The sequence below is a fragment of the Heptranchias perlo genome, chromosome 8, assembly GCF_035084215.1.
Source record: "Heptranchias perlo isolate sHepPer1 chromosome 8, sHepPer1.hap1, whole genome shotgun sequence".
Lineage (NCBI taxonomy): Eukaryota > Metazoa > Chordata > Chondrichthyes > Hexanchiformes > Hexanchidae > Heptranchias > Heptranchias perlo.
The window spans coordinates 34,808,633-34,832,344 of NC_090332.1; the positions used below are offsets into that span (position 1 = coordinate 34,808,633).

A 23,712-nucleotide genomic window follows, 5' to 3' on the forward strand; every position below is an offset into this window, starting at 1 on the left:
AAATAGGACGGACTGTCAATCATTGACAGGCAACAAACCCCTTGACAAGAAAGACCAATCAGAACACCGCAAGGCGAGTACAATCGTGACCTCACGCCCCTAAATTTGATTGACAGAACTGTCACCCAATTAAAAAGAAAAAAATTGGAAAAAGTAGCCAATCAAACCTAAGGTAAGGAGGGACAATAGTGCCAGCAACAGCGGTCGGTGATGATTTCGGGACACCGTCACAATCTCTAGGACGGCGAAAAAGGGAAAAACACGATCAGCGCACAGGACAAGCGGGACTTTTAAAAATGAGTAAAGCGACTGCGCAGAGTGGGAAGGGTGGAAATGATTGACACGACAACTAACGAATAAGAATGATCGCTAATAAGCATTTCAACCAATCGGCCTCGGCTGGAGGCAGGATTTGGTGAGGGGGGGGAAATGGGTCCGTGCTGAAAGAAAAAAAAACCGTGCGCAGAAAAAAACTTGCCGGGTGCAAAAGTTTTTTTTGTAACCGTCTGCATAGTTACGGGTTGGGCGAAAGAATGAAAGAGCTGTTTTCACATTCTCTGGAACTTTCGGCTTAGGTTTTTGACCTCCCTTTATTTTGTTTTAAATTTCCGACCGTTATTTTTGAACGTTAAACGGCTCTTTGTTCATTTTTAGAACGGTGCCGGTGCCTTTGCCTTTCTGCTCCGCGCTCGCTTGGTGTGAGACTGAAGATGGACTGCGAGCCGAACCGGGCGCGCCTGGCGTGCATGCTGTGGCTGACATTCGGCTTCTTCGTGGTGGAGGTGGTGGTGAGCCGGCTGACCAGCTCGCTGGCCATGCTCTCCGACTCCTTCCACATGCTGTCGGATGTCATCGCCCTGGTGGTGGCTCTCATCGCCGTGCGCTTCGCCGCAAAGACCCAGTCGACGGCCAAGAACACGTTCGGCTGGATCCGAGCTGAGGTGATGGGTGCGCTGGTCAACGCCGTCTTCCTCACCGCGCTGTGCTTCACCATCGTGCTGGAGGCCATCGAGCGCTTCACCGAGCCCAGGGAGATCCAGAACGCGCCGGTGGTGATCGGGGTCGGAGCCGCCGGGCTCCTGATCAACCTGCTGGGGCTCTGCATGTTCCACGGGAGCAGCGGCGGGGGAGGAGGAGGAGGAGGGGGTCACGGGCACTCGCACACGCACGTCGCCGGCTTGGAGAGCGGCATCGGGCTCCGCAAGAAGAAGAGGAGCGAAGCGGAGAAGCTGTCCGGTAATGGGACAAGCCTGTGCGACCAGGAAGAAATCAACATCCTGGTGAACAGCGGCAGCGCCATCAACGGCGTCAACCCGGACAAGCAGGACATGTTCGGTATGTGTAGAAACGGCGAGCGCCGGCTTGTTAACCGGAGATGCGCTTTCTGTTGTTGCCTTGCACAAATGGAAAACTCCCGGGTAATGTGACCGTAACCGGAGAACAACTCTTTGAGTCTGGGGCGCACGGTCACCGTGAACGGCGGTGCGATCTTGGCTCATTAAGAGCAATCAGATTTTTAATAGCTCTTTTTGTTCTTGGGGGGCATCGCTGGGAATGTAGAATATTTTAATTTTATCGATTCGCTGTAATTTGATTTTTTTTACATCGTTGCAGAAAGTACTGTGATGCAGCAACAGTACTAAAATGTTATGGCAGATTTGTGTGCACACTTGTGACCCATCTATACCTAATTCGAAGCTATGTCCGCACGAAAACATGTTCATAAGGGTTCGATCTCAAGCTTGTTCTATAGCATTACCTGGCGTTGTCTTAGTATAATTTGCTTGAGGCAACCCCTGAGACAACTTTAAGCCACGCGAATAACGTTCCGTCCTACAGTAGAAATGTAGGCAAAAATCAGAACAATTTGTAGAGTGCTCAGCAAATGTTTGGACCATTTTAAACGAGCATAAAACTGTCATGTACTGAATTAGGGCCTAGGATAATTTTTAATCAAAAAAGTTTGTATTGTATCTGCTTTGCAATCTAATATCCAGTATTATGCCCTATTTGACCTGCTCCAAGTGGTACAGTATTGGATGTCCAACAGTTGGTAGTGAGGTGTAGTTATGTCGCCTGCTTGTAATCTTTTTTGAATGGGGAGCCCAAACACTCTCCCAATGTCAATTTGGCAGTTATGTTACAGGATTTTCACTGCAATAGTGTACTCTTTTGAGTTGCTCCAATGCAAGATCTACAGTATAACTAGGGTATTAATGTTTTCACAGTAACTTTTTTTAAAAATCAAAAGAACTATGGTTGACATATCGTCTTGGACTCTCTGTTTACAGGAAACTAATATTGGGTATAGTGCAAGGTACCAATCCATGCTGACCTGATTTATCTAGCTTTAAATTATTTCCAACAAACCAGCTCTGGTTGTAAAAGAAAATCCGTTTGTGCAGTTTGAAGACTAAAAATGTATATTTTTTTTGAATATGTAATTTTACCTGTGCTACATGCATTTATGGGGATTACTTTTGAGAATGCTGGACTATAGTGGGAAAGAGGTAGCTGTTACATAGAATTTTACAGCACATAGACAGGCCATTTGGACCAATAGGTCTGTGCCAGTGTTTATGCTCCGCACGAACCTCCTTCCTCGCTACTTCCAACCATATTGGCATAACTTTCTATTCCTTTCTCCCTCATGTACTTATCTAGCTTCCCCTTAAATGCATCTATGTTATTTGCCTCAACTACTCCATGTGGTAGCACATTCCACATTCTCACCACTCTCAGTAAAGAAATGTCTCCTGAATTAGTGACAGTCTGTCTTATATTTATGGCAAAAGCAAAATACCACGGATGCTGGAAATCTGAAATAAGAGCAGAAAATGCTGGAAAAGCTCAGCAAGTGAGGCAGCACCAATTCTGACAATAGGTCTTCGATCTGAAACATTAACTCTCTGTTTCTTTCTTCACAGATGCTACCTCACTTGCTGAGCTTTTCCAGCATTTTCTGCTCTTATTTCATATTTATAGCACCTAGGTTTGGACTCCTGGCAACATTTTCTCTACGACTACCCAATCGAACCCCACCCAATTTGCTGGTATGGACAGGCTTTGTAAGTGGAGATCATGAATGCCCATGGCTGACATCTGGCTCTCTTACAATGCCATGTTAACAGGGCCAAAAACAGAGGGCATAACAGTATTCCATGATTCCCATCTTCTCTGTGCACATGATACTGTCAGTATTTCTGGTGAAATATTGGCTGTGCTCCACATTTTAGCTGCTTTTTTGAGTCAACTGTATTTTTGAAATGAGAGGTTGTTATCAGGATGCCTTACAATGTCCAGACACATTGCTGATGTTAGATGTGAACTTGGCTCAGTTGGTAGCACTCTTTTGAGTCAGAAAATTATGGTTTCAAGCCTGCTGCACTATTGGAGCTCCCATCTTTCTGTTCAGGTGGATGTAAAACATTCCATAGTACTGTTCAAAAAAGAGCAAGTAGTCTTGGTCAACATTCATCTCTCAACCAAACAACATCATCAAAACACATTAACTGGTCATTTTTTTTCATTTGCTGTTTGTGGGACTTGCCATGTGCAGTAGGCTACCACGTTTCCTACATGACTATGATTACACTTCAAAATGATTAACTGCTTTGTCATGTGCTTAGGGATGTCTCAGTATTGTAAGGAGCAATGTAAATATAAATTCTTTCTTAAATGTTTTTGGGAGGGTGAGGTTTCTTCTGGTCACCTATTTTTTGGGATCATATCCACTATAAGTGGAGTACACTGTTTTGGTAGCAGTGTCAAGCTCTGTTTCATGGCTTCATGATGTTCCCCATCAAACTGCAGCATTATTGGCTTGCGCTCATCTTGAGACTTGGCCTATCTCCCTATTCTTGCATCTTCCTCTCCACATTTGACCACTTCCCCTTTTATCACTCATAGAATGATACAGCACAGGAGGAGGCCATTCGGCCCATCGTGTCTGTGCCTGCTCTTTGAAAGAGCTATCCAATTTGCCCCTTTCCCCATAGTCCTGCAAAATGTCCCCTTCATGTATTTATCCAATTCCCTTTTGAAAGTTATTATTGAATCTGCTTCCATCACTCTTTCAGGCAGCGCATTCCAGATTATCATAACTTGCTGTGCAAAAAAAATTCTCCTCATGTCACCTCTGATTCTTTTGCCAATTACCTTAAATCTGTGTCTGCTGATTACTGACCCTTCTGCCACTGGAAACAGTTTCTCTTTGTTTACTCTTATAAAAACCCTTCACTTCTGTTAAATCTCCCCATAACCTTTTCTGCTTGAAGGAGAACAACCCCAGTATCTCCATGTAACTGAAGTCCCATTTTTTTTTTATTTGTTCATGGGATGTGGGCGTCTCTGGCGAGGCTGGCATTTATTGCCCATCCCTAATTGCCCTTGAGAAGGTGGTGGTGAGCCGCCTTCTTGAACCGCTGCAGTCCGTGTGGTGACGGTTCTCCCACAGTGCTGTTAGGAAGGGAGTTCCAGGACTTTGACCCAGCGACGATGAAGGAACGGTGATATATTTCCACGTCGGGATGGTGTGTGACTTGGAGGGGAACGTGCAGATGGTGTTGTTCCCGTGTGCCTGCTGCTCTTGTCCTTCTAGGTGGTAGAGGTCGCGGGTTTGGGAGGTGCTGTCGAAGAAGCCTTGGCGAGTTGCTGCAGTGCATCCTGTGGATGGTACACACTGCAGCCACAGTGCGCCGGTGGTGAAGGGAGTGAATGTGGTGGATGGGGTGCCAATCAAGCGGGCTGCTTTATCTTGGATGGTGTCGAGCTTCTTGAGTGTTGTTGGAGCTGCACTCATCCAAGCAAGTGGAGAGTATTCCATCACACTCCTGACTTGTGCCTTGTAGATGGTGGAAAGGCTTTGGGGAGTCAGGAGGTGAGTCACTCGCCGCAGAATACCCAGCCTCTGACCTGCTCTTGTAGCCACAGTATTTATACGGCTGGTCCAGTTAAGTTTCTGGTCAATGGTGACCCCCAGGATGTTGATGGTGGGGGATTCGGCGATGGTAATGCCGTTGAAAGTCAAGGGGAAGTGGTTAGACTCTCTCTTGTTGGAGATGGTCATTGCCTGGCACTTGTCTGGCGCTAATGTTACTTGCCACTTATGAGCCCAAGCCTGGATGTTGTCCAGGTCTTGCTGCATGCGGGCTCGGACTGCTTCATTATTTGAGGGGTTGCGAATGGAACTGAACACTGTGCAATTATCAGCGAACATCCCCATTTCTGACCTTATGATAGAGGGAAGGTCATTGATGAAGCAGCTGAAGATGGTTGGGCATAGGACACTGCCTTGAGGAACTCCTGCAGCAATGCCCTGGGGCTGAGATGATTGACCTCCAACAACCACTACCATCATCCTTTGTGCTAGGTATGACTCCAGCCACTGGAGAGTTTTCCCCCTGATTCCCATTGAGTTCAATTTTACTAGGGCTCCTTGGTGCCACACTCGGTCAAATGCTGCCTTGATGTCAAGGGCAGTCACTCTCACCTCACCTCTGAAATTCAGCTCTTTTGTCCATGTTTGGACCAAGGCTGTAATGAGGTCTGGAGCCGAGTGGTCCTGACGGAACCCAAACTGAGCATCGGTGAGCAGGTTATTGGTGAGTAAGTGCCGCTTGATAGCACTGTTGACGACACCTTCCATCACTTTGCTGATGATTGAGAGTAGACTGATGGGGCGGTAATTGGCCGGATTGGATTTGTCCTGCTTTTTGTGGACAGGACATACCTGGGCAATTTTCCACATTGTCGGGTAGATGCCAGTGTTGTAGCTGTACTGGAACAGCTTGGCTAGAGGCGCAGCTAGTTCTGGAGCACAAGTCTTCAGCACTACAGCTGGGATGTTGTTGGGGCCCATAGCCTTTGCTGTATCCAGTGCACTCAGCCGTTCCTTGATATCACGTGGAGTGAATCGAATTGGCGGAAGACTGGCTTCTGTGATGGTGGGGATATCGGGAGGAGGCCGAGATGGATCATCTACTCGGCACTTCTGGCTGAAGATGGTTGCAAACGCTTCAGCCTTGTCTTTTGCACTCACGTGCTGGACTCCGCCATCATTGAGGATGGGGATGTTTGCAGATATCCCTGGTACCATTCTAGTAAATCTCCTCTGCATCCTGTCCAAGGGCTTGACAGCCTTCCTAAAGTGGTGCCCAGAATTGGACACAATACTCCAGTTGGGGCTTTACCAGTGATTTTATAAAGGTTTAGCATAACTTCCTTGCTTTTGTACTCTGCCTCTCATTTATAAAGCCAAGGATCCCATACGCTTTTTTAACAGCCTTCTCAACTTGTCCTGCCACCTTCATCAATTTATGTATGTAAACCCACAGGTCTCTCTGTTCCTGCACCCCCTTTAAAATTGTACCATTTAGTTTATATTGCTTCCTCATTCTTCCTACCCAAATGCATCACTTCACACTTCTCTGCATTAAATTGTTTCTGTCATGTGTATGCCCATTTCACCAGTCTGTCTATGTACTCCTGAAATCTGTTACTGTCCTTCTTAATTTTACTACATTTCTGAGTTTTGCGTCATCTGCAAACTTTGAAATTATTACCTGTATACTTGAGTCCAGGTCAGTGAAATCTGTGCAAAATGGACACCTACAAAAAAAACAGACACTTATTGACAGTCCCAAGTAACTTGCATTGTACTAGGTACAAACTGCATCTTGAAACCATGGACACTCGCAAATTACAAACTAAGGACAGTCTTCAATGCACCAAGTCTGTTTACAACTTAAAACACGGGACATGCAGGTAAGTGCGTGGTAGCGGTGGGTGAAAGAAACTGCTTTTGTGAAATGGAGATCTCTGTACCCAGCATCCATAGCAGCAGAGATACCACTCTATCTCTGGGATTGAATGCTTGCATGGCTCTATCTCTGGGATAGAGCGGTTTCTCTGCCACTATGGATGCTGGGTAAAAAACTCCCCATTCCACAAAAGCCGGGAACTGCACTGGGCACCCTCCCAGTTTTGACTGGAGTCTCCCAAAATCGGCAGTCCTCTCCCGAGCGCTGCTGCTGGCAACTCGGGAGAAAAGTTTGTTGTATTGCCAGTTCATGCATGTTGGGGGCTCGGGGGCAGACGGAGATATTGGGAGCTCGGGGGCAGATGGAGATATTGGGGGCTCGGGGAGAGACGGTGTTGAAATCTGTCGCTGTGTCAGGTGAGTGAACTCTGGGACACCGTTCTCCTCACCTTCCTACATTCAGATGCTCGTTGCACTGAGCTCCACTGTGTAATTTCCCGTCTTCGGTTCGTGGCGTCACTTCCACCACCGCAGAGAACCGGGATCGGCTGGTGTCGGGAACAGTCGGAGGTCAGGCATCGGGTGCTCGATAATAAGGGGGCCTTGGGAGTTGGGGGGAGCTCAGGAGATGGCAATTGGGGGGGGCGTTAGGATTTGGGGAGACTGGGGAATGGGTACTCGGGGAGAGACGGAGGTACTGGGGGCTCGGGGGCAACGGGGGGAGACAGAGGTACTGGGGGCTCGGGGGGGCGATGGGGATGTTGGGGGCGACGGGGATGTTGGGGGCTCGGGGGGCGACGGCGATGTTGGGGGCTCGGGGAGACGGGAATGCGGGCTTGTGGTCAACCTCCAGGAATTCCTCCCACAGAGTTGGCAACCCTAGATATCTCACTCCATCAATACTCGAGGTACTGATGAGTTGCTAACAGTTTTCTCACCGTCCCCCAGCACTTCAAACATTAGCAGCTACAGCACACGGAGGGAGGGGGTCCCGGACAGAGGTCTGTAGGACAATAATCCCCCCCCCCTAACCCCTACAGACAATTTGGCTGGGGTCTCCCAGGCACGCTGGCCCTACAGCAGCTACCTTGCCTTGTGTATGCTGCCAATGTTAGAAATCCCAGGATCAGGAAATCCCTCCCTCAATGGAAAAGGATCACATCCTGCTGGCAGGGCTCCAGAATTAGGTAACATCCCAGGTGAGGGTGAAAAAAAGAAGGAACACAGCAGAAGATACAGCCAATCCTGGGATATTTGGCTCATCCGTTTACTGTACATAAAGTGGCCATTTTGAAAAAAGGACACCTGCAAATAAAGGGCACCTGATGCGAGTCCCTTCGGTGTTCCTAATTTACAGGTTTCACTGTATATGAAAAAGAGCAGTGATCTTAATACCGACCCCAGGGAAAACCACTGTATATTTCCCTCCAGTCTGAAAAACAACCGTCCTCCACTACTCTGCTTTCTGTCCTTTAGCCAATTTTGTACCCATACTGTCACTGCCCCTTTAACCTGCTGGGCTTCAATTTTGCTAATGTCTATAATGTACTTCATCAAATGCCTTTTGAAAGTATATACAAAAGATCAACTGCACTACCTTCATCAGCTCTCTCAGTTACTTTTATCTAGGAACTCAATCACGTTCCTTGTTTCGTGCTTCTCCCAGTTCTGACATCTTATCAGATTTCTTCATCTATCCTATTTTTAGCCTCAGCACTGGGAAACTCCTCATCTTCAGTGATTTCATTCTTCACCTGAAAACATCCGCCCATATCTCTGACTTCCTTGCTCTGCTTGCCTCCCTCAACCTGACGTTCCGTGTCAGCTCCCCATCCACATACAGGACCACACCCTCCATCTCATTATCTTCCGTGTCTTTTGAGACGTACGAGGTTTCTATCCTTGATAGGACTCTGTGCAGTCACTTCCTCATCTCCATTCTCGTGCATCTCTCTGCCACTATCCTCTTCGGGTGTATTGTATTGCGTAGAATTCTAATGTGCAAAATGTTGCAACTTATGGAAGTTGCACACTGCCTACTGTTAATTAGATTTTTGGCATGAAGTATTATCTGTTACAGTAATTGCCTGTGATAGGAAATGTAATGTTTGGTTTGTATGAGATTTTTTTTTTGGTTTGATTTTGGGGGAGAATGTGGTACATTCCTAGAAATGTTGATTTTGACATATAAGTAGTTAAACAGCAGTAGAATGGAAAACTGAAAAGTTTGTTTGAGGGGTACTTATTTGGGCAGAATGGGTTTTCTGGTTTTGACTGCAGTGTCTTCAGTTATATGAAACAAAGACTAAATTAACTTCACTTGAACTCACAAGTGGAACCTATTACCTTGAATTGTAGTAGGGATTGGGACTATGATTGGGATTGAAGAGCATCTTTTTAAACTAAACTAATGGAATTATAGGATATGTCAATGGGAGTCTAAGGCCAATTACACATTTTCTCAAATAAGTTTCTTTCACTAACATGAGCTACTAAGTATTGTCGCCTATATCTCGCTATCCAAACACTAATGAATATGCCAGACTTCCAACTTCGGCATATTGACAAACATTTGTTTTATAAGCTGTGCGGTACATTATTAACTATTGGTTTTGTTTTGTCTAAGCTATTGCATTATTCTTCTATTGAGGAACATAATCCAGCTTCCGAGTTGACTTCTTTAGATCATGTGTAGCATGAAGCATTTAGGCTGTTCAAGCTTATTCTTTATTTGGCATCAGAAGCTTATTTCTGGAAGGAAGACGAAAAGCATGACAGTCAAATTTCCATAAGGAAATAGCAGTGTTGACTTCGATCAGTATTGGTGTAAGGATTACCACATTTTCTCAAACTTATATTCATCACTGGTTTAAAAAAAGGATTTTGTTTTAATAGAGAAAACTATGATTTGTACAATAGAAGCATTTTGTAACTAAATTGTTTACAGTTGAAAACCCATTACAACAGAGTAATGTAAAAGTACAAAGTTTTCTTTTTTAATGGGAAAATCTCAGAATAAAATGAAAAACCTCTTAATGAACAAAACAAACTGGGACTGCTGCCTCTAACCTAAATTCTGATGCTACTGCATCTCAGCTGGGATAGCCTGGTGCTGTTCTTCTAACCCAACCATCCCCTTGTATCACTGTTTCCTCTAGAAAGCAATCAGCTGGCAGAATAACCAGGGTATTTGCAAGGTTTCTTGTTTTAGTTGACTAGCATCTTATTTCTGTTCAACATTAACTTTAAAAAAAAGTTTTCTGAAATAATCGCACTGTTTTCCTCTGGATTGCTGATGCTGACTTTTCGAAGGTAAGAAAGAGACTTCACTGGGAGTTTGTCACTGTTTGCAAGGGTTCTCTCGTTCAGTGAAATTTGAAAATCATTGTCCCGAAATGTGCTCCTGTTCTGGAGAATAGTTGAGAAGACGTTATACCGTCATGTGTACTAATAACCAAAGAATGCCCTGGCCGCTGACCACACAGTGCACCCCTTGAATCGTGGGTGCACTGTGGCTGTGCTATGTACTATGTACAAGATGCACGGCACCAACTCAACAGCACCCCCCTTCTCTGCAACCTCTACCACCATGAAGTTCAAAAGCAGCAATGATGTGGGAACACCATCGCCTTCAAGCTCCCCTCCAAGTTATACACCATCCTGATTTGAACATATATTGCTGTTCCTTCATTGTCGCTGGATCCTTATCGTGGAATTTCGTACGTAACCCCATTGTGGGAGCACCATCATCACAAGGCCTGCAGCGGTTCAAGGTGGCGGCTTGTTACCATTATCTTGGGCGAGCTAGGGATGGGCAATAAATGCAACCTTATGTTCCACAAATACATTTTAAAAAAATTGCTTAGGAGCAGCAGCTTAAATAAACATAGAATAGTGTGCGGGAAAAGTGAGCCAGTGAGCTTGGTCTCTTGGATCGAAAGCTTGTAGGTGGTTTGAGCTATTGTCAGAGTATCTGTGTCTAAAATCAACCAGTCTGCTACAAGTTATTAATAAATGTGGGGACTCGACCCTCACAACCTGACCAGTCTTTGGTTTCTGTGCAGGCTGTGATCAAGCTTGGGAATTCCAACACCCACCGCTCTAACATTTTAAGAATCAGTCTAATCTTTCCACAGAATTTGTGGTATATCAAATATTATTCTAGATGTGTGAACGGTAAATATATCTTTACCAAGATGTAATCATACTAGTGATTTGTTCATTTTGCATTAAATTACACTACCGTTCAAATATAATAGAACACACAGTATCTCATTTGGCATTTTCCACATTATGTGCTCTATTTGGTTTCTCAGACTAGTCCTATTTGCATGCAGGTCTAGAATTGGATTGAGCAATTTTTAGGTTTTTTTTGAAAAGATATACTTATACCTATCCAAAGTTAGTCCTCTTCCCATCTGGAGATAGCAGAATCGAGGTGACATTCCTTAGAGGACAAACTTATTTTGCTATATGTATCTTAATAGTTTGAAGTTATTTAGGACTGGAGTGATGCATGTGGTTTTAGTATTAGTGAAATTAAAGGAAGCAGAGTTTATAGAACCATAGAAATTTACGATGTGGAGATGCCGGTGATGGACTGGGGTTGACAATTGTAAACAATTTTACAACACCAAGTTATAGTCCAACAATTTTATTTTAAAATCCACAAGCCTCTGAAAGCTTGTGGATTTTAAAATAAAATTGTTGGACTATAACTTGGTGTTGTAAAATTGTTTACATAGAAATTTACAGCACAGAAGGAGGTTAATTTGCCTGTGATACTTGTGTTGGCGATTTGCTAGAGCAATCCAAAACTCCTCGCTCTCCTCATAGCCTTATGTCGTCCTCTGCTTCAAATATTTATCCAGTTAGGGAAGTAAGGGTGGAAATTGCGGAGGTACTGGCTATAATCTTCCAATCATCCTTAGATACAGGGGAGTGCCAGAGGACTGGAAAATTGCAAATGTTACACCCTTGTTCAAAAAGAATAAACTGAGCAACTACAGGCCAGTCAGTTTAACCTCGGTGGTGAGGAAGCTTTTAGAAACGATAATCTGGGACAAAATTAACAGTCACTTGGACAAATATGGATTAATTCAGGAAAGTCAGCACGGATTTGTTAAAGGCAAATTGTGTTTAACTAACTTGATTGAGTTTTTTGATGAGGTAACAGAGGGTTGATGAGGGCAATGCGGTTAATGTAGTGTACATGGACTTCCAAAAGGCGTTTGATAAAGTGCCACATAATAGGCTTGTCAGCAAAGTTGAAGCCCATGGAATAACAGGGGCCATGGCAGCTTGGATACAAAATTGGCTAAGTGACAGGAAATAGAGTAGTGGTGAACGGTTTTTTTTCGGACTGGGGGGAGGTGTATAGTGGTGTTCCCCAGGGGTTGGTACTAGGACCACTGCTTTTCTTGCTATATATTAATGACTTGGACTTAGATGTACAGGGCATAATTTCAAAATTAGCAGATGACACAAAACTTGAAAGGTTAGTGAACAGTGAGGAGGATGGTGATAGACTTCAAAAGGGCATAGACAGGCTGGTGGAATGAGCAGACACATGTCAGATGAGATTTAACACCGAGAAGTACGAAGTGATACATTTTGGTAGGAAGAATGAGGAGAGGTAATATATTCTAAAGGGGGTGCAGGAACAGAGATCTGGGGATATATGTGCACAAATCATTGAAGATGGCAGGGCAGGTTGAGAAAGCAGTTAAAAAAGCATACGGGATCCTGGGCTTTATAAATAGAGGCATAGAGTACAAAAGCAAGGACGCTATGATGAACCTTTATTAAACACTGGTTCAGCCACAACTGGAGTATTGTGTCCAATTCTGGGCACTGCACTTTGTTAAGGCCTTAGAGAGGGTGGAGAAGAGATTTACTAGAATGGTTCCAGGGATGAGGGACTTTAGTTACATGGATAGACTGGAGAAGCTGGGATTCTTCTTAGAGCAGAGAAGGTTGAGAGGAGATTTGATAGATGTGTTCAAAATCATGAGGGGTCTAAGCAAAGTAGATAGAGAGAAACTCTTTCCATTGGCGGAAGGGTCGAGAACCAGAGGACACAGATTTAAGGTGATTGGCAAAAGAACCAAAGGCGACATGAGGAAAAACTTTTTTACGCAACAAGTGGTTATGATCTGGAATGCACTGCCTGAAAGGGTGGTGGAAGCAGATTCCATCGTGGCTTTCAAAAAGGAATTGGATAAGTACTTGAATGAAAAAAATCTGCAGGGCAATGGGACTAACTGGATTGCTCTTGCAGAGAGCTGACATGGGCTCGACAGGCCATATGGCTTCCTTCTGTGCTGTAACCATTTTATGATTCTATGAAAAGATGCAATAGTCTATCTTGCCACTCCCTGTGGCAAAGCATTCCATGCTACAATAACTCAAAAGTCTCAACTTCTCTATCTTAGGGAAAATTTTAAATTGATGACCCCTTGTCACTATATGAATTGTGGTGTGTTGTTTGCATTGTAGGCAACTAGCAAGATGTCTGAACTCATGAAAAGTGCTCTGCATTGATTCACAGTGGTATTCTTGTTTAAATTTTAAAGAGAGAGGGGAATAGTGAACTCATAACAGCTGAAGTCTGCATTGTGTCAATTAGGTGAACCTTGATTGAGAAACATGTACACTGTATGAAAGGGTTTTTGTTTTTTTTACTCTGGTTGTGGGGTGAGTCATTGCTTAAAGATTTTTTAAAAAACTTTAAACTTCCTTGTAGATAATTGATTGAAGTTGGTAAATGATCTTTGTAACATCATGCCAAACAACAAAACTGTAATCAAATAGCTTGAGTTCATACAGCTAGGCAATCTTTTGTATTGTCACAAACTCTTGGGAAACCAACATAAGTAGCGCATATACATAATTAATGGCTAAGAAATTGCTTAAAAAAAAGAACGATGCACTCACTTAACGGAAATCCAGAACTTGCTCCTCCCTGTTTTGCCAGCGATATGACAGCTTCAAATTAAAGGGATATTGCTGGCTAGAATCAGTGGAAATGTTGGACCAGTGCCAACTTGCTCATCTGCCCAGCTGGAAAATAACTAATATCACCACAAAACAGGGTATGCTTAAAAATACCAGATCTAAACTAAGTTTTTAACAATACAGTAAGTCTTAATTTTTAGTTGTTTGGCAGTCATTAACGTTTAAATATGTGGAGTCTCATTACTCCTTATTTTAAGTTTTTGGTCATTAAAACATTTAAAAAAAAACTTTTTCCTTCTGTCTCTTTTTATTTCTTACCCTCTTTTTTCGCTGCCTATAACTTTTTTTTAACAAATGATTTTAGTGTACCTTTCACTTCCAGGAATTTACGTTCTAGCTTGCAGAAACTGTTGCAAGTTGTCAAAAATACTGCGGTCTGATTGGTCGAGGGGAGAAAGTGACTCTTGTTTCTCCCATGGGTCCCAGCTTCGCTGGAGCTAACACTGGGCTCTTCTCTGTTTCCTATTAGAGGAAATGCACGCAGTAAAGACCTTGGAAAGTTAATGGGTTAGTATAAATCTATGGAGCGGCGAGCAGTGTTGGTTTGCTGCTCGGAACAATTTCTAGGCCATTAGAAAAGTAGTGCAGTTCTTCAGTTCCTAACAGTATTTTAGATAAGTTTAAAATTACTAACTTTACCCTGCAACTCAATGCACTGTTGTAGCCCACTTAATGAAGTGAAAGATTGCAGCTTTCACCTGTATAGCTATAGTATTGTAAGTATGGTAATGTACATTTTAGCAAAGATGGCCCTTTTTTCGGGAGAGAGATTGCAGCTGGAAGGATGTTTGTAACTCACTAATGATACAGCATACAATTTTAGTCAAAGATAATACTGAAACGCATCAAAACAGTGACCAGAACTTGAGATTGTGCTGAATTTCTGTTAATCTTCACTATGCCTTATAACTTGGTTGAATGGTTTGATTTGGATTTGCATATTTAATCGGAAAACAAGAAACAAAAATTCAGTGGTACTGGATGTTTTGTAAGAAACTATTTTCTGCCAGGCTAGAGTATTAAAGGTTTGGGCTGAGCTGATTTTGTTTTAAAAGCAAAATAATGAATGTAAATATACACTATATAGGCCTTCTTGACATTGTCATAACAAATGAAACATTGAAATGTATTTTTGGAATCTTAGTTGAAAACTAATAGATGCATTGTTTGGAAAACATACCCTGAATGAACTGGTCTTTGTTCATTGTCACCAAATCATTACCAGAACCTGATGCTAACAGTTACATTTTGTCTCGGCCAGGTTAGTTTTGTGGGTAAGTGACTTAGAGATTGCAGTCATTTTATTTGTTTTTTTTCCTCTTGGGATGGAGCATGTGCTGCGCCATTTAAAAAAAAACTTTGACGAGGCTATTTGTATGCCAGTATTGTCATCCAGTTATTTAAAGAATGCCATTATAACACATCTCATTTTTGATTTGACAAATGATCACAGATAAAAGCCCAAGAGTGAAAGATTGATGGCTGTGAAAATTGCAGAATATAGTTCGAGGACAAGCCCTGTAGATTTACAGAGCAAATTCACAGAAGTGATACAAAAAGTGAACTTCATTATAGCATTACATCAGGTGCCTCACACACAAACTTTCTATTGTGTAGTTAGATCAAGTTGAGTAATTTAAAGCAGGGTGACGAGCAGATTTTAAAAGATCTCATTCACAAAAAGTTGGGCTCTACTTGCGTCAGCAGACATCAAGCATCTATATAACCAGCATGATTTGCAAAAGTTGCAGGTATAATGTTTTTACACTTCCTAACAGCACTGTGGGAGTACCTTCACCAAATGGACTGCAGCGATTCAAGGAGGTGGCTCGCCACCACCTTCTCATGGGCAACTAGGAATGGGCAATAAATGCTGGCCTTGCTAGCGATGCTCATATCCAAGAATTAATTTTTTTTAGAAGGAAAATATTGTACCGTACTCTATACTACAGATCCTGCTGAGAAGGCCTCTTGATGATTGATGTATTCATGGAATTTGTTGAACCAGCACCTAATTGTTCTTGAATTGTGCTTTCAAACAGAATGGAAGACCAAATTTTAGAGCAGTTACTCCTGAATACTTTATGTAATTCATTTTTATGAAATTCTGTCAATTACTTTAAAACTTGCTTCTATTTGGAATAAAAGACAACACTGAAAATATGTAGTAGGCCAGTCAAAAGTTGGATGAACATTCTGGATGTGGACTCTTGGTCACGATAGTTCTATATCTGCAGCAAACATTTTTCCCCTTATGTTAACAGGCTTGCTGCATATATTTTAGTATTTTAGATTTCTAGCATTTGCCATTTTTTTTTTCAATCTCCGTTTTTGAGATCAGTGGCTTTTAATAATGTTCATGTTTAAGGCAGCAATTTGACAGTGGATAGGTTTGTATTCCTAAGGAGTAAATAGTTTTATGACATTATGTTCAAAATTGGGAAACTTGTATATTTTCTTTTTGGTTGGTACACTGACATTTTATATTTTGGAATGTGCTGTCTATCAAGAAGCACCTCTAGAATGATAGCATAAATGAGGTGAGTTGTTACACTCTGCATATAGGAATGTAAGGAAAGAACTGCGACAAAAGACAATTAAGCTCTTAGTGCTCACCTTGACTGTTAGATGGTAGGACCTCTCCCCACACTTCCTGAAGAAGGCAAAAAGTCCAGAGATTATACAGAGCAAGTTCATGTTTCATGAAATTAGAGCAGTAGTTCTGTAATATGAATGGGTTTTGTTTTTGCATTTTAAAAAAGTATCCTATGAGGGACAATCCTGTGGCAGGTCACACTCTGAACATTCAGTGCCTGGCTCAAATATACTATTGGCAGTAGGCTGTGCAGCAGGTTGTCGGTCTGTTGTCCTCGGAATTGTGTTTTATATGGGAAATCAAAGTGGGTGGTGAATTTAAAAGATGGGGGAGAGGGAGAAAGAAATGCTGTAGATCAGCATTCTTGGAAAGTTGTTGTGTTTTAATCATGTTTTTGTTTTAAACAGATCTACTGAGGGAGAATAGTATGGAGGGGAACCTGCAACTGAATGGGATTTCTGTCCTTGACGAGCACCGTGATGAATTAGGAGACGTAGAAGACACTGCATCGCAATTGAACATGCGTGGTGTCTTTCTCCACGTGTTAGGAGATGCCCTGGGCTCTGTCATAGTGGTGGTAAATGCACTGATATTTTACTTTGTTTGGAACCCATGTCCTGAAAATGGCCCATGCATTAATCTGTGTCTGCACGATCATTGTGTTGATCGAGAACATCTAAATGGCACACAGTCAAACATGTCTGAAAATGGTATAAACATTCCAGAAGCTGGACCCTGCTGGGTGCTGTTCTTGGATCCCACTTTATGCTGTATTATGGTCTGTATCTTGCTCTACACAACCTATCCTCTTCTGAAAGAATCTGCTCTTATTCTGTTACAAACTGTCCCTAAACAAATAGATATGGAGTTATTAAATGAGAAGCTGCGCAACTTGGAAGGTGTCCTTGCAGTACATGAGCTGCATGTCTGGCAGTTAGCTGGTAGTAGAATCATTGCAACGGCCCACATTAAATGCCGTGATCCAACTGCTTACATGGACGTAGCGAAACGCATCAAAGACTTTTTCCATGATGAAGGTATCCACGCCACAACCATCCAACCAGAATTTGCTTCAGTAAACTCTGAATCACGTATTTCCCTTTGTGAACTCCCATGCAAGACTCAGTGTGCCTTAAAGCAGTGCTGCGGCAATGGGGAGAAGTCCTCTAGCGATTTAAAGTTGGAAACTCCATCTACTCATTCTCTTGAGGTCATCAGGGAATCACCTGAACACCCAAATGAAAGGACTGAAATAAATGAGACTGGCAACAATGCAGTAAAAAACAAAGACACACAATATGAATCAGCTGTGTAAATTTAGCCAACCTAAGTTTAAATAGTGATGTACTTTACTGACTTCACATTTTGGGGTTGTCAACTGGAATTGATTGACACTGAGCTAAAATAACCACAGTAGATAACACAACTGTTATTGAACTTGTTCCACAGCTATTGATTTATGTATGGCACATTCCAAAGCAAACTCATGGACAGCTGACTAGAAACTACTTGAATCTGTTATCACAGCTTTGTGACAAGCAATGTGGATAGTGCATCACTGACTGTCAGTAGAAAAATGTATTTAATTATTATTAAAGGCTATAGCATTTTGGGAAATTACGTAGCTTTTTATATAAGCAGTTTTATATAGATTGATGTAACAGTTTTACATCAACTTGCAAAACCCTTTGTCCTCACCAATGTGAGTTGCTGCTATATAAAACTGGGGAAGGGGGGAGGGAGGGAGAGGAGGGAGGGTTATGGTGTGGAAAGTAGCCCGTTGAAGCCAGAGTGTTAAACCTAATGATTGGTATTACGCATGGGTAATTTGCTTTGTGTGGTTAAAAATGTATAGCGACCTTTTTTCCTCTCTAGCTCCAAGAGTGCATTTATTCTATTTCTCTAAATTATTAGATAGCAGAAGTGTTTTTGATACAGAATGGTCTGTTAATTCTTGCATCAATCCTGTTTGTTATAACTAGCAATTGTAAGTAATGCTTTTAACACTCTGACATGCATTTGTACCACAGGGTGATAACTGTTTTTGTCTCTTTTGAGGAGGTGTGCAATAGCTTTCCTCTGGACCAACAACTTGTGCAAATATACTGAAATATGCAAGAACAAGTGGTGTGGGCTTATTTCAGAAAAAAAATCAACTAAATCTGTAAGATGAAAGTTTCTGAACTGGTACATTGGAGGTTGAGTGCATAGTAAACAAGTGAGGGACTGTAACAATGTACTGCTCATTGACTTGTTTTTAACTTGCTTAGTTTCATTTTTGGAATTGTTTACTACCAGAAATTCTGATAGATTGACCTATTTGACAAGATCCACTATTTTCTTCCAAGCACAACGAGATGTTTGGGCTGCATACTCTCATTTTCAGTGGACAGAGTACAGCAGCAGGCATATATGCTTCAGCTATCCAGATGGATTTTTGTGACTTTCACTAGCAGTGCTAATACTGGAGGATACAAGATCTGGCTGGATTTTTGTCATTCATTTCTTTCTTTTAATGAGCATACTTTACAGATAAGATAATATACAACAAGCAGTACTTGCCATGCAGTGATCAAGTACAAAAGGCTGTGTCAAAACCTGGAGGAAAAGCATACTGTAATATTTTCTCTTTAATACCCTCCACTGCTGTTTTGATTACCCTTTCTTAGAAATTTTAAGACTAGTTTCGTAGCCAAACACCTGTAAGTCTGAGATTAGCTGAAGTGAAGGTGTCGGACAGTATTTTCCTTTTAACTGTAGCTGCAAAAACTATAAATCAATTAACTTTTGTGAAACATGAATTCTGTGAAATGGTTAGTGTGAATTTTGAGGGGAACTAATGGCAAACTGTTAACATTTTGTATGGTGCATTTTATAAATATCAAAGCAATCTCCACTGAAATTCTGGTAAAAGCATACAATTTCCTTGTAAGATTGGATCAGGTTTCAGCATCAATATTTTCATAGGATGGTTTAAAAATCACTTTCCTGCTACTTTTTGTCGAAGTATTTTTGGATTTTAATCCAGTGCCATCTCCAGAAATCAAGTAATGTACATTGGGAAGCTTGATGAACTGTAGTCCACTATGAAAATATTGAAATTGAAACATGATAAATCTCCAACCAAAAAGCCTCAGGGCTAAACCTTAAGTGTAATGCCTCCTTCGAGGACTATTGAAACCATTTCTACCATCAAAATGTTTAAATTAAAACTATCAAACAATGTTTTGATACTAGATTGAAGAGATGTACTTGTTATTTTCACTAGGATTTCAGTAAAGCCTTCTGGGTGTATACAAGCTTCACACTAATTCCAGTGAAACTGAAAAATACCCCACTACAATTAGATTGTCATTCCAAATGTGTTCCGCTTAGAGAGACCATTTTAAACTAGCATTCAGGTGTAGTATTGGTGGTTACAAGTTTGTTACTGATGGTGATAGCGGTAGTGATTTGAGATGATGAATGAAGTGTATTGGTTGAACATTGAAACACATTGGCTTGAATATAATTTGTTCCGATATTCTAAAGAAGCCTAGTGGCAACGCTTTTCAGTGCATTTTAGAATTGGGGAAAAGAAAATGGGAGATCAGGCTCGAGTTTTGAGTTTTGAATAGATCAGTTGCAGTGTGTGTAAGTCTTTTGGGTCCAGAAGTCCTCATTATAAGTTCCAGGTAATGTTTTAAATGAAGGTAGTGTTAAATTGTTTTTAAAAAAAGAAACCCAAAATGTAATCTGATGTCCACATTTAATAGGGAGGGGAAAAAAGATGACAAATTTCATAAGGGATGTGGCATGTACTTTGAGAAAACATAGTGTATACCTTAAGAGCAAACCATCTGTAGTTATTAGAAGCTTCAAACATTTTTGCCCAATGGTTTACAAGAAAATAAGTGCTGAAATGAGTCTTATTTTTTGCATTCATTAAATGTATAACTGTACTTTGTCCCTCAATTTGTTTTGCTTTGTTCATAAATATTCCTGCATATACATTCTACTGCTACATTTCAAACATACCTAGACATATCTTATGAACATGCATGACTCCTACAACCAGTTTTGTGGATGCTTTTAATCGAACCAACGTAAATCTTTACAGTTAGGTATTATATATTTGTGGTGTCAATTAGACCACACATTTTTTGGTATGCAAATTTTAAATTGATCTATTCATAACACAGCATTGAGTGGATACTGCTCTGGAGCAAAAGGTTTAATACAAAGTCTCAAACTTCGGATAAATAAAATAAATTTTGAAAACGATTTAACTCTGAAGTTATCTCCTGATTATAGTGACTCCGGTATGTAGTTACGAGAAATCTGATTTGGATGCCGTATACAGATTTTGGGACATGGAATGATATGACATTGACTTGCTGAGTAACAGTACTTTGGGTCTAAGCATTGATAATGTGCAAAAAGACTTCACATAGAGTTATACATCCATCAGGTAAACAGGACTTTAGTTACATTTTCAAAATGTTCCTTTTAAGTTTTTGGGAGGAGGTGATATGAAGCCAAAGTGTAAATCTCACATACAATGATGTCTTTAATGCGCATTTGTTAGACCAAAATTAAAGCATAAAATTCCTATTCAGACCAAAGTGAGATTGTCATGTGTATTGCATAGATTCCTTACACTTATCAAAGTCTACATTTGAGGATTTGAAGAGATGACCTGGAGGAAATGTAAAAAAAAATTGCTTGACCTCCGTATATCAGCAGTCTGATCTTGCCAAATTGAAATTATAGAGGGGGTTTTCTAAACTAATACCATCTAAATAGGGACAGTCGTTTGAACAAGAAATTTATGTCTAGAAAATTAACAGGAAAGAGAGAAGTGCAGTTTAAAAGTCTGCTAAAGCTTTGCCAATTTCAGTTGGCAGTAAATCTGCTCTCCCAGTTTAACAACTGATTCATTTCTGATGCGACTTGGAAATGAAGACTAGGTGCCGCTTGAAGCCTTATTTATTCAAATCATGTGTGATGAGATGATTTGAAATTCATCGCCGATCATGGATCATTACAATTATCAGGAGACTTGCACTATTGACTAGAACTGGTCTGTCAGCAAAAGTTATGCAACAATGAATTTTTGGCGGTATGATTAAAGTTCTGCTACATGATTTTTTGTGGAAATTGGTGTGGTTTAGCATTATGGGAAGGAAAATCTTTACTGAAGTGTATGTCTTTTTGAAAAAACGGTCTTCAGGTGAGGGATATAATGATCAGGGAAGGTGTGGATAAACAATGATTTTTTAATCTAGTTGTGAACTGTAATGTGATACCCAAATTGGTAATATGGTCACTTGTGTTAATCAAAGATTGGCAGATTGTCCACAACATTTTTTTAATTTTCTGTAGTTGCTTAAATCCATGTAAAGACCATGTATTTCATGAGAAAGTTTGTATAGCCAGGGCAGTGCTGCTGTGTTCATATTATTTATAGTCAATTGAGCTAAACCTTGCTGGGATGTGTTTTTTTTTAACATGATTATGGTAAGTGATTTCTATCCTTGCTGTGTGTGAGAATTGCTGCTGAAATACTATAATTTGCACAAAATGTCCCGGAGTACTGAAAATGCTACTTTCTTAGAGCCACTTGCTGTATATATGTACTTAAGTTTGGTTTGAATTAATTTTGAGGGGTGATATGAGATCTAGTGACAACTCGTCTCTGGTGGCTAAACCTTTTATTGAGAATTTCTTTTTGTTGGGGGGGTGGGGGGGGGGGGGGAGTTCCTTAGGTTGTACAAATTATTATGTATAATACAAAAATGTTTTTATTTAAGGGTTGTAACTAAAATCAGTGGTATAAATGGGGAATTGAATTTGTTTTTTCCACTTAGAATTATAACCTTTCAAAATGCAGGATTCCAATAGATCGGGCTTAAAAACAATGTTACAAGCTCCACCTTCATGTGCCCTGCATGTCCAATTAATGACTTCAAGTACTGATGTCTGTACATCGGTTGCAGAGGCTGATGTGGCTCAGGTAATGAAAATTGTGGGAGTTGGTTGGAGTTTCGTACTTCAGGGATTTTAGTCATGAGTATAAATATGTCGATTAAATAGTGCAGTGAGACGAGCTGTAAGTGAGCCAAGTGTGAACATAATCAGATGATGTAAACATTAATCACTTAGAAATCAATCTTTGTGGCCCATTCCCTTTTTAAAAGTAATATGTGGTATTTGCATTTGGTATTTCGTTAAGAAATCTCACCTTTTGAGCCCTAACATTTTGCTATTGATTGTATAGATTTGTGTGGTATATGTGTAATATTTTTGTTTACTTTAGTACTGTTGCCAGCCTAATTCTGGCAGTGATTCTGGTGCAGTTCTATGCACCTTTTTTGTCTCTAAATATAGCTACACTCCTCAAATCTGGAATTTCATTGTCTGCTATTGTATATGTTGCATTTTGTAATCATTTTCCCAAAGTTATTCCAACCTCGTATAGATACTATTTGAAATATTTCAATGTATTGATATATTATAAACTTGCTCTTGACAAAAACTGGTTTGTGTGTCCTTTTTAGAAACTGCTGGTTCAGGTTAAATTTTTGAATTATTGGTATGTTTGTTAGGGTGTTGCATCCTAATTAGGTTAACTGAAGGGGTGCTTATTCAGGATCCCAAGTTTCCACTTTTGTAACTTAATGTTTAGAAAGATGCTAAATTTTAGAGAGTATTCAGTCTAATGTAATGTGGCAGAATATTGCATCATCTTTCAACTTTAGAGCATGATAGGTAGATTTCACACAGCATGTGGCGAACACAAGGTGAAAACCTGGTTGGTGTGGAGCAAACATGCTAATGGTGCAAAAGCCACAAATTGTTAAGCAATAGCTAAGAAAACCAGAACTTTTAATACTCTGCAATATAAATTCCTCATTTTTGGAGTTTAGCAAGTAAGTCTAGAAAAGTGACCTAGTTGAAATGTAGATTGCTGTAATGCATACAGGAAGTTGCCTTTCAGGTCTAATTTCTGAATATGCATTTACTTTTGCATCAAACAGCAATAATGGAAATGTAAAATCCTTGCATTTTAGGATATATTACATGCTCCTAAATAGGCTTGACTGCATGTACAAAGCATTAAAAGGTAGCACTCTAGTCTCCCTAATGGCTCTGCTGGTTAAGGTGATAATTGAGCTGTACAGACAAAGAAGGTCCCAAGTTTGATTCCCTGGCTTGTGTTGAGTTAGCTGATCTCTGCCAGAGTTGCTGTTGGGCCAGTAGATTTGGAAAGGAAAACCGGCCAAGGTTCTTGCCCCTAATTGCTGTTCAGCAACTTTCCTCTCCCCACTTGAATTACATAGGTGAGAACAGGATCTGG

The 23,712-nt window shown here is 41.0% G+C and overlaps 1 protein-coding gene across 1 annotated transcript; it reads left to right on the forward strand.

Moving 5' to 3' along the window:
• The first annotated feature begins 233 nt into the window (after positions 1-233).
• slc30a1a (solute carrier family 30 member 1a) lies at positions 234-22,086 on the forward strand. The gene is made up of 2 exons (XM_067988956.1): positions 234-1,335; positions 16,781-22,086. The coding sequence occupies exons 1-2, from the start codon at positions 711-713 to the stop codon at positions 17,686-17,688; spliced, it is 1,533 nt and encodes a 510-aa protein (XP_067845057.1). The 5' UTR covers positions 234-710; the 3' UTR covers positions 17,689-22,086.
• Positions 22,087-23,712: the final 1,626 nt, after the last annotated feature.